General features: G+C 36.2%; 1 protein-coding gene across 4 annotated transcripts; it reads left to right on the top strand.

The window, feature by feature from the left end:
- The first annotated feature begins 3,933 nt into the window (after nt 1-3,933).
- LOC126621371 (phototropin-2-like) lies at nt 3,934-14,808 on the top strand. 4 transcript variants are annotated; one of them, XM_050289858.1, is made up of 24 exons: nt 3,934-4,226; nt 4,622-5,205; nt 5,932-6,114; nt 6,268-6,359; nt 6,442-6,730; nt 6,872-7,088; nt 7,731-7,801; nt 8,091-8,197; nt 8,415-8,464; nt 8,559-8,663; nt 9,167-9,226; nt 9,512-9,601; nt 10,069-10,145; nt 10,345-10,429; nt 10,681-10,761; nt 11,470-11,573; nt 12,320-12,369; nt 12,706-12,812; nt 12,894-13,016; nt 13,384-13,435; nt 13,662-13,774; nt 13,922-14,062; nt 14,235-14,353; nt 14,515-14,808. In XM_050289858.1, the coding sequence occupies exons 2-23, from the start codon at nt 4,643-4,645 to the stop codon at nt 14,349-14,351; spliced, it is 2,877 nt and encodes a 958-aa protein (XP_050145815.1). In that variant the 5' UTR covers nt 3,934-4,226; nt 4,622-4,642; the 3' UTR covers nt 14,352-14,353; nt 14,515-14,808. The 4 variants fall into 4 exon arrangements, with proteins under 4 accessions (XP_050145815.1, XP_050145818.1, XP_050145816.1 ...); XM_050289861.1 differs by having other exon boundaries at nt 14,235-14,357; nt 14,521-14,808; XM_050289859.1 differs by having other exon boundaries at nt 3,934-4,254.
- The last annotated feature ends 202 nt before the right edge of the window (nt 14,809-15,010 follow it).

The following is a 15,010-nucleotide window of genomic DNA, read 5'->3' as shown; positions in this document are numbered from 1 at the left end:
GTGTTTGGTGCCATTCCGTATTAAATTAGCACCAGATTAATTATGTAGTCCGGCCTATTTTATACGACGTACGCCGAATAACTTATACACTCCAAATCGTCGGTATTAATTAGTCGGGTCGCTGGAAACAAAATCAAGCTGGCTCTTTTTCCATCTTTCTTGCTAGTTTTAAATTGTGAAACTCAGTGCCATAAATGTTCTTCAATCTCCTTTTGAGGAAGTACATGAACATGATAATCTTTGATGAATTGAGTTTTTAATCCGGTACTGCACCAAACGTCCGATTAAATAGTTAGTACGCTCGACTAAATAGTCAGTACTAACCGATGACAAATTATCTTATCCGACTGAAATAGTTAATACAGTCCGAGCTGCGAAACGAGGCCTTAGTAAACAGGTTGGGTTGACTTGTTGGGGCATAATCTCGACCTAGCGCTTGTTATAAACTAGGACCGCTTTTAAACGGATTGGGCCGATGATGCCTTAATTTAACGAGATGTTGGCCTAGTCGTTTGACACCTTTAAATGCATATATTCTTACACCACAATTCTGAGCATGATTGAATGCATTAAGATTCAACAACATAACATGCTTGAATGTTTGACATGAGAAATCAGTCTCTTTCTACATATTTACCACCTCGGTACCGAACCGTGCCCAGGCCCATAAACTCAATTACTACTGAGAGCGAGAGGGAGGGGAAATATTTCCTTGAGATTGTTTGTTGCAGGAGTTGGAATGGACCCTCCCACCCCAACCCTAGCGGGTGGTGGATGAGGCCCCTTACAGCCACCACAAAATCCATGGTAGCTCTCCCGACCGACATTACGACACGTGTCCACGTGATCCATGGGTGCTCATACGGCTGCAAACGCTGCCACGTGTCTCGTCGCTGCCCCACGTGACATGGACCTTCCATTCCAGGCACAGTACACTACATGAAGTTTTGCTGTTCTTGTTTCATCTTCGTGACAAAGCAAATTTGATGGAAAACTTGTGGAGAGTTGGCTAAAAAAATATCAAACGTGGTCGGCTCGACGATAATTAATGTGATGTTATTAATTTATTTATTATAATATGTAGATAGTAATTTTATTTTTATAAACAAATACGTATTTTATAGTATGGTTAAATTTGTAATGTAACGTAAAAGTAGTTGTGGTCACGTTAAAAATATCTCGATAAATCAAATGAAACCTTCTTCTAAATCCTGCATTCACCAATAGCCACGACATGAGTTGCTAGACTTATAGATTTCAAACAACCGAGATATCAACAATGTCAAACATGAACTCATATCAGAATCTAATTTTTATTTGGTGTATATACAATCATTTGAATTTCGTTGTTACTTTATAAATTTTTTAATTTAATAAAACTTGAGGAACATAAGAACTTCACTCTAAAAAGTAATCATGCACTAATTTTTAGGACGGACACAAAGGAGTACACTAAATTAATCTAAATTGCAAATGTAGAGGAAAAAATACACTGTTCTAATCAACTTAATAAGAAACTTTATTTTTGTAATTTCTTTGACACTTGATTGGATGTGAATTCAATGTATTAATTCCTAAGCTATATATCCCTAGTCATTAGTCAATTCCTTGACAAACAATAAGTCTAGGCAACACCAATTTGGATGGAAATTTGTAATCAAACTAATTACTATAGCTGCAATGACTTATTAGTTCCAAGTCACATTGAGCCGAGTTTGTGGGTAAGGATTGATATGACAGAAAAATAAATGAAATGAGAGATATTCTTTCATGTAATCGACCATACTGTTATCTTTATATTTCTCATCATCGGAGCCAGTCTTGAGGGAGTGGAAGTGGTGCCACTGCACATGGCCTTCAAATTGGAAAGGCCCCTGATTTTTCAACTTTGCATGCATATACATATATACAGTAGTATGTGTAGAATATTGCAAACTTGAGTCTTAATGCAAGTGGTATTATTGCTTCTTTACATCGGCCTAGGGGATGGGTTCGAAACTTGTGTCCATTTTTTTTTTCAGTTTATTTTTATTAAATGCATAAGCTTCCACAAAATAATAAAAATTCCACACAATAACATGAAAATTCGAATATTGACCTCTAAATAGTTAAGGAAAAACAATACGCCACCTATCCACTTGTTGATTTGTTAAATTTGTTTGTCTTATTAGAATTTACAGAAGTTCAATTGAAAACTAAAGTTTTTTTTTTTGAACAAAAAAAAATTTCTCAGTACTTTTTAGGATCTTCAATTCACTTTCGCACATGACCTCTGAAATCTCAAGACCGGCCCAACTCATCATGTGATCCGCTCACGTTATAATACATAAAGAAAAGAGAGATATCCCATTATATCCAATTTTTTTTCTTTTCCTAAAACGGTTTTATATCCTCATGTTGTATCTCACTCTTAATATGAGATATAAATCATGTGAAGAGTTGAGACGTGCGCGTACAAAAATGTTATTTTCTTATGGAAAACAATATACTCGCTTTCTTTTTCCCTGCACTCATTTTCTTTTCTAGTAGTTAGATTTAATAAATTCAAAAAAGAATACGAGACAAAACAAAGAAATAAGTGCAGAAAGAGAAAACGTCAGTGCTAAAATGATTTACTTTTTCTCCTAATCCGATGCACGGTGTGGACTCGCATACGTGTATTTGTGGGTGCGTGGAAGCTTACAAGCCCCTTTGTTATGCCGTGGTCCTCGGCTAGTTGGCGTAGCAAGCATTCTCTGATGCCACACATTTTGTACATGAGCAAGCAAGACTACAAACAAATTTATAAAAGTGATGGTGAAATCTGTATATCTTCTGAATGGTACTATCTACACATTTTTTTTAATCTTTTACACGTCTTTTTCAGTTTTTGGCTGTCGGATCAAATAATTGAAAAATATCAAAATACATAAATTAACAGAAAGTGTGTGAAAAGTAAAAAAATTAAAATGTATGGATAACACTATCCTATCCTCAACTATATGTAATACCTCAATATTGGTCTTTTCTGGCCCCATATTTCTTCACCTCTCATCTAGCCTGTCCCCATCTGCATTTATCATTGAGGTCTCCGCGCATTTATAGTCTTTATCCCACAAGGAAGGCAAATCAAATGTGACAAATCAACTTACATGTAGAAAAATGATTGGATAAATGGGAAAAAACCTATGGTCTCTACACAGTCTTACACATATCCAAACTGTTCATGTTGGGACAAAGTGTTGTTAATCCACATGTTACAATATAACCGATATTTTATAGAAGGATTATATTATTAATAAACAAAGAAGTGATTTCTGAATGCCTCTTGTTCTTCTCATACACAATCATGTTTATTTTTCACATTTAAAAAGAAGAATGAAGGAACATAAATTTCAAAGATTAGAAATGAACAAAGGTGCATAAACGGAGAAAAATGGTGTCCATAGATCAACATTAACAACAACAACAAAACTTTATCCCACAAAGCGGGTCAGTATATATGCGTGTTATGACACGATTGAATTGATAATACTAAATAGCTGTGTGAGTATTAACGATTAAAAAAATATGAGTAAAGTGATAATATCACGTGACGGTGTGAGATTACACAATAAAAAACAAAAGTTGTGATGAAATGCAGCTTTCCAAGATCTCACCATATGCATGTTTGATACGGATCTGGCTTCTGCCCTCCCACTTCCCATACACTTCCATCTCCTCCTATTTGTGCTGTCACAATTAAGCCACATCAACATTATATATTAATATTGATTTTTATCTTATTATCTCTATAAAAAAATCAACATAAAATGTTGACATGGCTTAACCGTGATCGCATAAAAGATGAGGGGATGATAATGTATGTGAAGTGGGAGGACAGAGAAGCCGGTCCGTTTGATACGGTTGGGAAATTTGGGGGTCATATTTATTGAGCAATAACCTCAGGACAAGAGCTTTATCTTCCTCTCTATCTCTTTTCCTATCTTTGCAGCAATGCACCAGCCCCATATATAGAAAAAAAAACCTACCACAAGTACAAACCTTTTTAGTTTTTACACTATATCTGATACCGTACGGTAGAGACGATCGCAGAGGAACAGATTATGTAATTCATCAGGACTGGTGGTTCTTATGAAATCTGCCATTTTTGTCGATTTGTTGGAACTGGGCATGGCTGCCTTCATTGCTGTCAAAGCTCAGTGAAAACCTTATATTCTGAGACATCAAACTCGATTTTCGAGCAGGTCCTTCCATGCAAAGTTTCGTTTTTCAGTTAATTTCTTTGCCTGCTAATCTCTAGTACTTTGAATTATGGTAATTGATGAATGATGAGTGATGTTTGATTCTTTTCCACTGCACTCTGCGCTTGAAAAATAGCAAATTCTTGATGAACTTTAGCTGCGGAGTACTTCGCTCAAGTTTGAACAGTTTGACACTGTTTGTGAGAAACGAGCTTATAGATTACGTTCTTAGCTTGGGCAACCTATGTAATTTAACGTTCTATTTGTTAATATTTTTTTTATTGGTTTGTGAATTTTGTAAATTTTGAGTTAAGCGATATGTTTCAGTGATTACATTTACAAATTTTGTGTGGACCATTCTCCAACAATTTTTTAAAATTTAAATTAAATGATGACAGGTGGTGGATTTTCTGTTTCCAATGGAGGTCTTGAATCTGAAAGATGTTGGAGCAAACCCTAGCAACAAGCAAGCTGCTGATATTGTGGAAAGTGGATCAGGAAGCACTTCTGCTCCAGCTGGTAGAAGGGATTCCATCAACAAGTGGATGGCATTCGGAACTGATCAGGCTTCGGCTGATCCTAAAAGCACTTCTGCCACTGGTTCAAATGGAGGGTATGCTTCCAATTCCGGCAACAACCAGATTATCACAGAGAAGGAAACAATAGCAGCAAGAACAGCTGAGTGGGGGGTGGTCGTGAAATCATCAGACATTGGAGAAGGAAGCTTCACGGGCGTATCTGGAAGGAAAACTTCATCGGGGAGATTTGATTCATCTGCAAGGAGTTCTGAGGACTCAAATTATGGGGGTGAGATGGGAAATATTCCTAGGGTATCTAATGAGTTGAAGGCAGCTCTGTCAACACTTCAGCAGACTTTTGTTGTTTCTGATGCCACAAAACCTGATTGCCCAATTATGTATGCTAGTAGTGGCTTCTTTGGGATGACTGGGTACTCTTCGAAGGAGGTCATTGGCAGGAACTGGTATGTTACTAATTTTTAGCATATTTTGGTTTGCCTAGATGTGTTGGAAAATTATACGATCACACAGTCTAACATGTTATGTTGTTAAATTGTTAATTTAAACAACTTCAATGTATGGTGACGTTGATAATTATGCGGTAATATAGTTTGATATGCATGTCTGAGTATCAATTTGGACCATTTCTTAGACATATTGTTTTTGTTTCAATAGATGGTAATTTGACAACGTAACATGTCATAATGAGTTATCCTATAATTAGTGGTGGTGATGATAAAGGGTCCTTCTATGATTCTTTTCCAGTGGTGCTACCTACACACTATTTTTATCTTCTACATATAATTTATTAATTTTTATTATTTGATCATGTTTAATGTATTCAATTCGACTGCTGAAATTGAGAGTGGTGCGTAGATAAAACCAACATTTTATTTTGGGTTACTGTCATTTATTTCTTGCACCCCCGCCGTCGTTTTAGGCTAAACCAAACAGCTGCTATAAATACACAGTGAGTTGAAATCAGGACATAATTACCGCGCAACCGCACTCCTTTCAGTTCAGTTCAGTTCATCCCCTTCTGTAATTTTAGGGTTTCGTTCAATTTCGGTCAAAATTTCTGGTCCGAGTTTCAATTAACCACAATGTGTGGCTCCACCTTCGCCAAGAAGAAGAGATCGAAAAGAAAGGAAACAAATTGGTGCCCTAAAATTGTGATGTTTTGGGTGCAGCCGATTTCTTCAGGGACCGGAAACGGACCGGAACGAAGTGGCGAAAATCCGAGACGCAGTCAAGACCGGGAAAAGCTACTGCGGTAGGCTCTTCAACTACAAGAAAGATGGAACTCCCTTCTGGAATCTTCTCACCATTACCCCAATCAAAGATGAGAAAGGAAACACCATCAAATTTATTGGGTCAGTCCCCAAACTTCTGAATTTTATGATTTATTTTTTATTTTGAATGCTACGTATTGATTTTAATGCAAGTTAGTTAGTTAGTTAGTTTTTTTTTTTCTTTCGAAGAATTTTGAGCATTCTAGTAAACATAAACAGTTATTGATTTTGCAGAATGCAGGTTGAGGTCAGCAAGTACACAGAAGGGGTGAATGACAGGGCACTGAGGCCGAATGGATTGCCGAAGTCGCTAATCCGCTATGATTGTAAGCTAAATTGGTTAATTTTCGGAGTTTTAAATGGTTGTCTTACTTCATTTCTAATGGAATTGTGTTGTTTATGGATCAGCTCGCCAGAAGGAGACGGCGTTAGGCTCCATTACGGAAGTTGTCCAAACAGTAAGACATCCACGTTCTCACATCCAGGATGTGAGTCATGACACTGCCAGCATTCATGAGGAGCAGGACAGCCTCAACGCTGATTATGTTCTGCCTAAATCTGCTGCAACTGCAAGTATGAGTACACCTGGTAGACAAACTCCTCAATCGGATGTGAAAGGCGATAAATTTCGCAGCATGAGCTCTCCTATTGATGCTGGCAAAATATCTCGAAAGTCAGGACGCACTTCCTCTATTGGGTGAGTACATTCTATTTTCAAATCCAAATTGTAATTGTTCACCAGTGTTTAATGCTATATTCCCCGTATTTCAATATTTAAAAGTTACATTTAAAGTTAGTTTGACCACCATTTGATCAGGTGTTTGATGTTCTCTTGCAGATTTAAAACACGGTCTCTAAGCTCTGCAAGCAGGCATGAAAAAGAACCTATTATTGAACCGGAGGTTTTGATGACCACAGATATAGAGCCCTCTGACAATTGGGATGGTACTGAAAGAGAAAGGGATATACGCCAAGGAATTGACTTGGCAACCACATTGGAACGCATTGAAAAGAACTTTGTGATTAGTGATCCTAGAATTCCAGATTGCCCCATTGTAAGAATAATTATTTTTAATATGCAACTTTCTTCCAGTCTCACTCTTATTTAAATATATTCCAATTTTCATTTTCCACCTCTCTAAATTGATGTTGCACTACCACATGAATGCACTATGCTGAGGATCCCACATTATACAACCTCATGTAACTACTTAGAGCCATAACTAATGATTTTTACTCACACAGAGTAAGTTCAGTTGTTGATTTGTTGTTTTCTAGCACCAACTTTTTGAAATTTGATCTACAATTTTCTTGTAGTTTCTCTATCCAACTTATATTGCATCTTGCAAGCCAAACTCAATTTCAAGCATATAAGAGAGCATTTGAGGTGTGTAGTTCTTTTTCTAAGATATCTAGCTGCAGACTGCGGATCACTGCATATGATAGGTGATAATAGAGTTAGTTCATTTTACTTGCTTGCTTTCCTGTACTGGTAATGCGTGCCGGAACAAGATTGCTCACTGTCATTAATACTACTATTCCCAAGGAAGATTCAGTTCGCATTTTCCTTTATTATGCACTTAAGAAGCATCAAGGTTTTCACTGAAAAATTACTCGAATTAAAATGTATGGTTTAAGCATGGTGCATGTTATATTTGAAAATGAGTTTAATAGTCTTTTGACTCTTTTCTGTGCAGATATTTGCATCTGATAGCTTCTTAGAACTGACAGAATATACCCGTGAAGAAATTTTGGGAAGAAATTGTCGGTAGGAAGTGTACTCTATTTATGCATTTTTCTTAACAAGGTCATTTACTTCCTGCTGTTTAACTTAAGCATGTTATATTGTATTCTTGTTATCCATTTATAATTATCAATTAGGTAACTTAGACTCTTAGTCCAATTTCCCCTATCTAATATGAATCGTATGAAATTAGAATTAAGACTTACTTGTCATTGTTGCTATCTATTCCCCCTATCTAGTATATTGTTCATTTGTATGAGAAACTTTATTAGAGATGGCAATAGGAATTTAATCTTCTTTATCTGTTTCATAGTTTTCTCCAGGGACCTGAAACAGATCAAGCTACTGTCGCAAAGATAAGAGATGCCATTAGAGAACAAAGGGAAATTACTGTACAGTTGATCAACTATACAAAGAGTGGTAAGCAGCCTTGGAATTTCTGATGCTGTACATATCTATAATGCCAGTTAATTGAATTGCTGGTTCATGCCGGCTGGAAGACAAGAATATAAATGACATTTGATTGCCAAGTGCCATGTGGTGTATAAATTCTTTTTCTGTTTAACTTGCTTCGTTTGTTTTGGAGGTTTTGCGTTACATCTTCGTTTCCTAATGGTTATCATTTCTTGAATTGCAGGAAAAAAGTTTTGGAATTTATTTCATTTGCAGCCCATGCGTGACCAGAAGGTAACTTTGTGATTCTTATTGTAGGTTCAAACTTGTTTCTGATCAAATTCTCCTGCATACCTTATTTTGGTTGAGTTGATTTTAATTTTTATAGGGTGAACTTCAATATTTCATTGGTGTCCAACTGGATGGGAGTGGTCATGTGGAACCTCTGCGAAATCGCCTATCAGAGACCACAGAGCTAGAAGGTTCTAAATTGGTAATTATTTTCCTATTATTTGAATGCTGTCTATAGAACTTAATTATTTATGTACTGTTGTAGTCATGATGCTGATGCCTTCCTAATGTGACAGTTCTAAATAGTCAGAAGAATATCTTTTCAAAGCAATGCCAATTGTTTTGGAAGTTGGCTAGAAATTGAATATATATTTCAATAGCCTGATCATTCAGCATATGGCCCAATTAATTGAGAGAGATAAAAAAGGAGAAGTAGATTGCTAGGTAATAAACTTGTTTTCACTTTTCAACATACACTGCATTTTAGAAAGAAAATACTTACGGTTTTGGGCATTTGTTATCATGGACAAGATGAGCAATAAATAGATGCTTTTAAAACTGATGAACCTTTCGTTCTATGATCTCACATCAGCACATTTTCAATCCATGTTTGGCATAGTCTTATCACTGGTCTCATTGATGTATATTTAATACCTTTTTCATGTACTACTGCTGATGTTTAAGTGTTTTTTTCTATATTATCAGGTCAAAGCTACAGCACACAATGTTGATGAGGCTGTTCGAGAACTTCCTGATGCCAACTTGGTAAGGTACTCTTTTTGCGCTGAGTTAAAATGTCCAATGAGTTGATCGGTTGTATTTTCTAAACTAAATAAACATTTAAATATATTCTATTGAGATATTTCAGATTCAGATTGGGTTAATAATTGGTATTGAAAAATAATGTAAAATATCTGTGATTTTAATAATTTTACACTTCATTTCATTTTTGGTTGCTACATCTTTTATGCAATGATGGGATCTAATATCTTTATGGCTGTAATTTGGAACTATAGCTGATGCAACTTTTATATTATATCAATTATTTAGAAACCAGAAGATTTATGGGCAATTCATTCTCAGCCTGTCTTCCCAAGGCCTCACAAAAGGGAAAATCCTTCTTGGACAGCAATACGGGAGGTATCAATCCATTTTTCAAATAATATTTTTGTGTTAAACTTCATGTACTCTAGGTTAAGAATTTTATTAGTCTACTTAAACTGGCTATCTGGATTCATATTTATAACTTTCTTAAACTGGCTATCCGGATTCATATTTATAACTTTCTTTCTCTTTTAGCTGAGGTAGATAGACATACAGGCAATTTAAATTTAATTGTCAAGTGATATTACTTGTAGTGTTTTGACTAACATCGCTATTACTTATATTCAGCATTCAGATGTTTTAGCTTTCTTATTTACCATTGAGTTGCATTGTGGTGGTGTTGACATGTATTTTAGTTTCTGTAGTCTCTAGGCCACCACAAGTTACAGTTACTTCTTGATGGTGTTGAGAATCAAGATATAGTGTTTATGAGCTTCACAAGTTTTTGTATAAGCTGTCTCCATCACTAATGTCTTTTTAATAATCTTATTCATTTTCTATAGATTACTGCTCGCGGTGAAAAAATTGGTCTACATCATTTTAAGCCCATAAAACCATTGGGATGCGGTGATACTGGAAGGTAGTGCAATTTATTCACCGTTGATGATGTATGTAATTGAGTGGTGTTCAGCTACGGTTATTGTTGTCATTTCTTCGTCTAAAATTGTATTTATATTCAGGTTATTAGGCAATTGTTTATACAGTGCATACAAAAAAATATTCATTATCTAGCTTCTGGATCTCTAATTTTCAGTTACGTTACTATGGTATTTTTGCAGTGTACATTTGGTGGAACTACAAGGTACAGGTGAACTGTATGCTATGAAGGCAATGGAGAAGTCAATAATGTTGAACCGTAACAAGGTATGAACACATAAGTGAACAGCTGCATTCTTCAGCAGTGAATAAGCATACATCTCAGCGGTGTCCAGAAAAGGAGCTTTGCAATTTTGTGCATGAATGTGTCACTTGTGCGCCTTTGCATGTCTGGCTCTTGATTGCACATGTGTGGTATTTTCACACATACACATATGGATGCCCATGTTTGTTTGTGCATAACCAGTATAACATCTTTATTTATTCTGAGGGTCACATATTGCTATTTTATATTACAGGTTCACCGAGCATGCATTGAGAGGGAGATAATTTCGCTACTCGACCATCCTTTTCTTCCCACACTGTACACCTCATTTGAGGTAATTCTGCATGTGAATATTTTGGATACATCCATGCATGCATATGCATGTGCACTAATAAGCATAGACATATCTGATTGGGAGTCAGTTCAATCCTCTATATTATCTAAATCAAATATATCTTCTTGTTAGTGAATGCTATCTTAACCCCGAAAAGCTAAACCTATGTTGCAACAACATTAGAGGACAGACAGACACTGTTCCTTCTAATGATTGTACATGTTTTACAAAGGAATTATTCTTGTAGAATTCAAATAAATGAAAGAGGAGATTGGATTTCTCTTTTTAGTTGGAGGGCCAACTTATACAGTTCATCGAACTTACAAGGCCAAGTTTAATAACATATCAGTATTTCTTCAAGGGGATTATCACACATACAACATGATATTTCTACTATTCTCGAATTGGTGTCTGTTATACAAGTAATCCAGCCATGACCTGTCATATGCTTGGCAAGCTTGACAAGTAAAAATAGATATCTGGACTCTGTGTCTCAAATCTACAATCGTTTATGGACTGCATTTGACTTTTGACTACGTTGGTGTTGGCTCTATAATTCCTATGGAAAAGAAGACAAAACAGGGTTCAAAGAGAGTTGTAATAAGTTGGTTAATTGTCTTCAAGCTTCATTTATGTAGCTTGAAAGTTTCTAATTTGCTGACTAATGGTATAAGTTCAAGTATACTGATTTTTTTTTCATCTCCTCAGACTTCCACACACGTTTGTTTGATATCAGACTTTTGCAGTGGTGGAGAGTTATTTGCTTTACTTGACAAGCAGCCGATGAAATTATTTAAGGAGGAATCTGCGAGGTACTTTTACTTTTGTACTCTTAACATCTCTTGGTACCAAATTAAAGCTACCACTTTACCCACTATTGATTGGATTTAATGATAGGAAAACATTAATCTGATTTTGCTACTTTAAACTCTTGCTTGTGTGGAATTCAACTACAGTTCAGTAATTTCTAGGGAGAGATGCTGTGCTTTGTGTTGATTGACATTCAACACGAATCCAAATGCGGTTGTGTATGCTTTCTATTTTGCTAATGATGAAAGTTAATGATAACTATTGGATTTGTTTGTGATATAACTAAGGATCGAAAGTTAAGCTGCAGAAGATAATGATCCATGTTTTGTAAGAGATGCATTGTACTATTTGGTTGATGGAAAAGATTTATTATAATTTCAATTTCCTCTTACGAACTGGTACCAGTCATGGAACAAAATTTTCAGCAGGCTAAAGCCCTACTTAGGTTTAAAATGTGACGAAACCATATGCACCCCAATTCTGTTAAGGTAGATTTCAAAAGATGGGTGGAGACAGGGCTACCCTTGGGCATAACCGTGTCCACAACCGCTGGTAGCTAACACTTTTATTCATTGTTGTGGACGGTGGACCTCTGGTCATGTGAAGCAGAAATTGATGTTTGGTACATATGAATTGCAGACTTTTTACTATTAGGTTGATTGCAGACTTTCTACAGTCAATGTTTTAACCATCTATAAAGTAGATGTATTCTCAAAAGATTATTGTTTTAACTTTCATTATATGCCAGGTTCTATGCGGCAGAGGTGGTTATTGCATTGGAATATCTTCACTGTCTAGGTATTTTGATTAAATGATATGAACATTTTCTGTGCTCCACTTCTCTATTCAATATTCTTTCTAATTGTTTTCTAGTCTAATAAAAAATGGGAAGAAAACCTCGTGAACTTATTGGTGTTCTTCCCAAATCCTGTGGTTAACATATACTGTTTAGTTAATTTTCCTGACACAAACTATAATCAGATGTAATGTGAGTTATTCCCTGAGTATAAGGATTAGCATTTGAAGCACGGGAATCCAACCCAGGATTGACTGATTATAACATATTGGTGTCATTTATGATGGACATCTCAGTCCTCTTGCTTTTTTGCTGACTATGCCTGTGGCTTCTTACAGGAATAGTATATCGCGACCTTAAGCCTGAAAATATTTTACTCCATAAGGATGGGCATATTGTCTTAACAGATTTTGATTTGTCGTTTATGACATCATGTAAACCCCTGGTACAAAATCACAATCCTCGCTTCTCTCTTTACAGACGTACTCTTCTTATTTGTTATTATATAGTTTTTTCCATTGCACAGATTATAAGGCATCAATCGCCTAACAAGAGAAGAAGATCGAGGAGTCAACCACCACCAACATTTGTTGCAGAACCAGTCACACAATCAAATTCATTTGTTGGAACTGAAGAGTACATTGCTCCTGTACGGTGATCCCTTTCCATTATGGTTTTAGGTCATCCTACTTTCAATATTTTTATTAGCGTATTAGATAGAGGGGCATGCCTTGTTTTCGTATGGTTCTATAATATTGGTTAACACCTCAGAAAACATTTTCATGCGTAGTCACTACATGGAACTCAGGATCAAAACACATCATGATCTTTTCATCAACAGTAAAATGTATGCATGTGCTTCGAACCATGCTAACTGGCGCTGACATTTTGTATGTCATGTTCTGAAATACTTGTATTACTACAAATCTGGTCAGCTATATTGTTACAGACTACAGTAATGATAATTGTTTTGTCTGCCTATATATTTTCAAAGTTCTTAAGGTGCTTGATTTCAGGAAATTATTACTGGTGCAGGCCACAGCAGTGCTATTGATTGGTGGGCTCTTGGTAAGCATTAAATTTCACCGAAATTCTTACTAATGCTTATGAAGGAATCAATTTTTCAAGTACCACTACTTTGAAAATTACTTTGGTATTCAAAAGTGTGCATATAATAAAAATTTCCAATCATGTTATCATGGAGTTCTTCCCGCCCTACTGGGTAGCTCCTACTTTCTTTGTAGAGCTGCAGTACATTTTATCACTAATGCTTTTGTTTATGTTTGGAATTCAGGTATTTTGTTGTATGAGATGCTGTATGGCCGTACACCTTTCAGGGGTAAAAATAGGCAGAGGACGTTCACCAACATCCTGCACAAAGATCTCACGTTTCCAGGCAGTATTCCGGTATATCTAAGATTGAACTGTGCATCTATTCTGTCATTTTGGACCTTGCGGTCTAAAGATGGATGAAGTTTTAATATTGCGTTTGTATAGTCATTATTTGAAGCTTCGAGCTAATTGTGCACCCGCTAACATTACTTGATGTTCCAGGTTAGCCTTGCAGCACGGCAGTTGATAAATGCATTGTTGCAGAGAGACCCAGACGCACGTTTAGGATCCAATACTGGTGCAAATGAAATCAAGCAACATCCTTTCTTCCGTGGAATTAATTGGCCTTTGATTCGTTGCATGGTAGGGATACATCCATCATTGTTTGATGATAAATTGAAAAACCGGTTTCTAAATACCAATAGCGATGGAGAGAGCCCATCCAGGATTTGAATTCTTAGTAATCTGATGAAGGCAATTAAGTTCTAGTTTTCCTGTCAATTACGTCTCGAAATTGTATGTTTTCTATCTGCAGAGCCCTCCGCCATTAGAAGCGCCTCTTCAACCTATTGAAAGAGATCCAAAGGCCAAGGATATAACGTGGGAAGATGATGGAGTCCTTGTAAATTTAGCGGATTTGGATATTTTCTAAAGGTCTGTTTAATTTCTCTTACATAGATTACGTTTTTGCTTACTTGCTTCTGATTTAGTATAATTTTTTGTTAAGCCGTCACTGCAGTCCTCGCATTACAGACATCGAACGTATGGTATCTGGTTGTTATTACACTCTCATATGTTTACTTTCGACTTTGCAGGACAAGGTCTTTTCCCCCAGTCTTCCTGTACAGCAAACCTCTCCTTCGGAGCATGAAATTCAAATCTTTCAGGCGGAAAGAAACGGATAAGTGAGTTCGTGTCTGGGATGGGTGCAGTAAGTTGTATAGGAAACCAACAGAGAAGTAGAACTTACAACGAGCGATCATATTTAACCGCGAATAAATGTTAATTAGATTGAAATTAATACAACTTAGATATGATGTTAATATGAATGCATGCCATAAACCCTGAAGTTCATGTTTAATTATATATTGGACTCCATTTACCTTCAAGTTTTCAACCCAAGGAAACATGGGAAACGTTGGCCTTCGTACTTCAGCCACTAGCATATCACAGTGACCCTGTCAATGCATACCATTGTCTGAGGGAGACCCTAAACACAAGTACTGTGAAATTTTGGGGCCTTTGGTAAACATTTCGTTTTTAGTTTGTCGACAAGCGATGCAAAAGAAATGTACATATTTTTCCTCTATC

The sequence above is a fragment of the Malus sylvestris genome, chromosome 5, assembly GCF_916048215.2.
Source record: "Malus sylvestris chromosome 5, drMalSylv7.2, whole genome shotgun sequence".
NCBI classification, from domain to species: domain Eukaryota; kingdom Viridiplantae; phylum Streptophyta; class Magnoliopsida; order Rosales; family Rosaceae; genus Malus; species Malus sylvestris.
The sequence above is the reverse complement of the archived record's forward strand: the minus strand, read 5'-3'. Positions and strand labels throughout refer to the sequence as shown.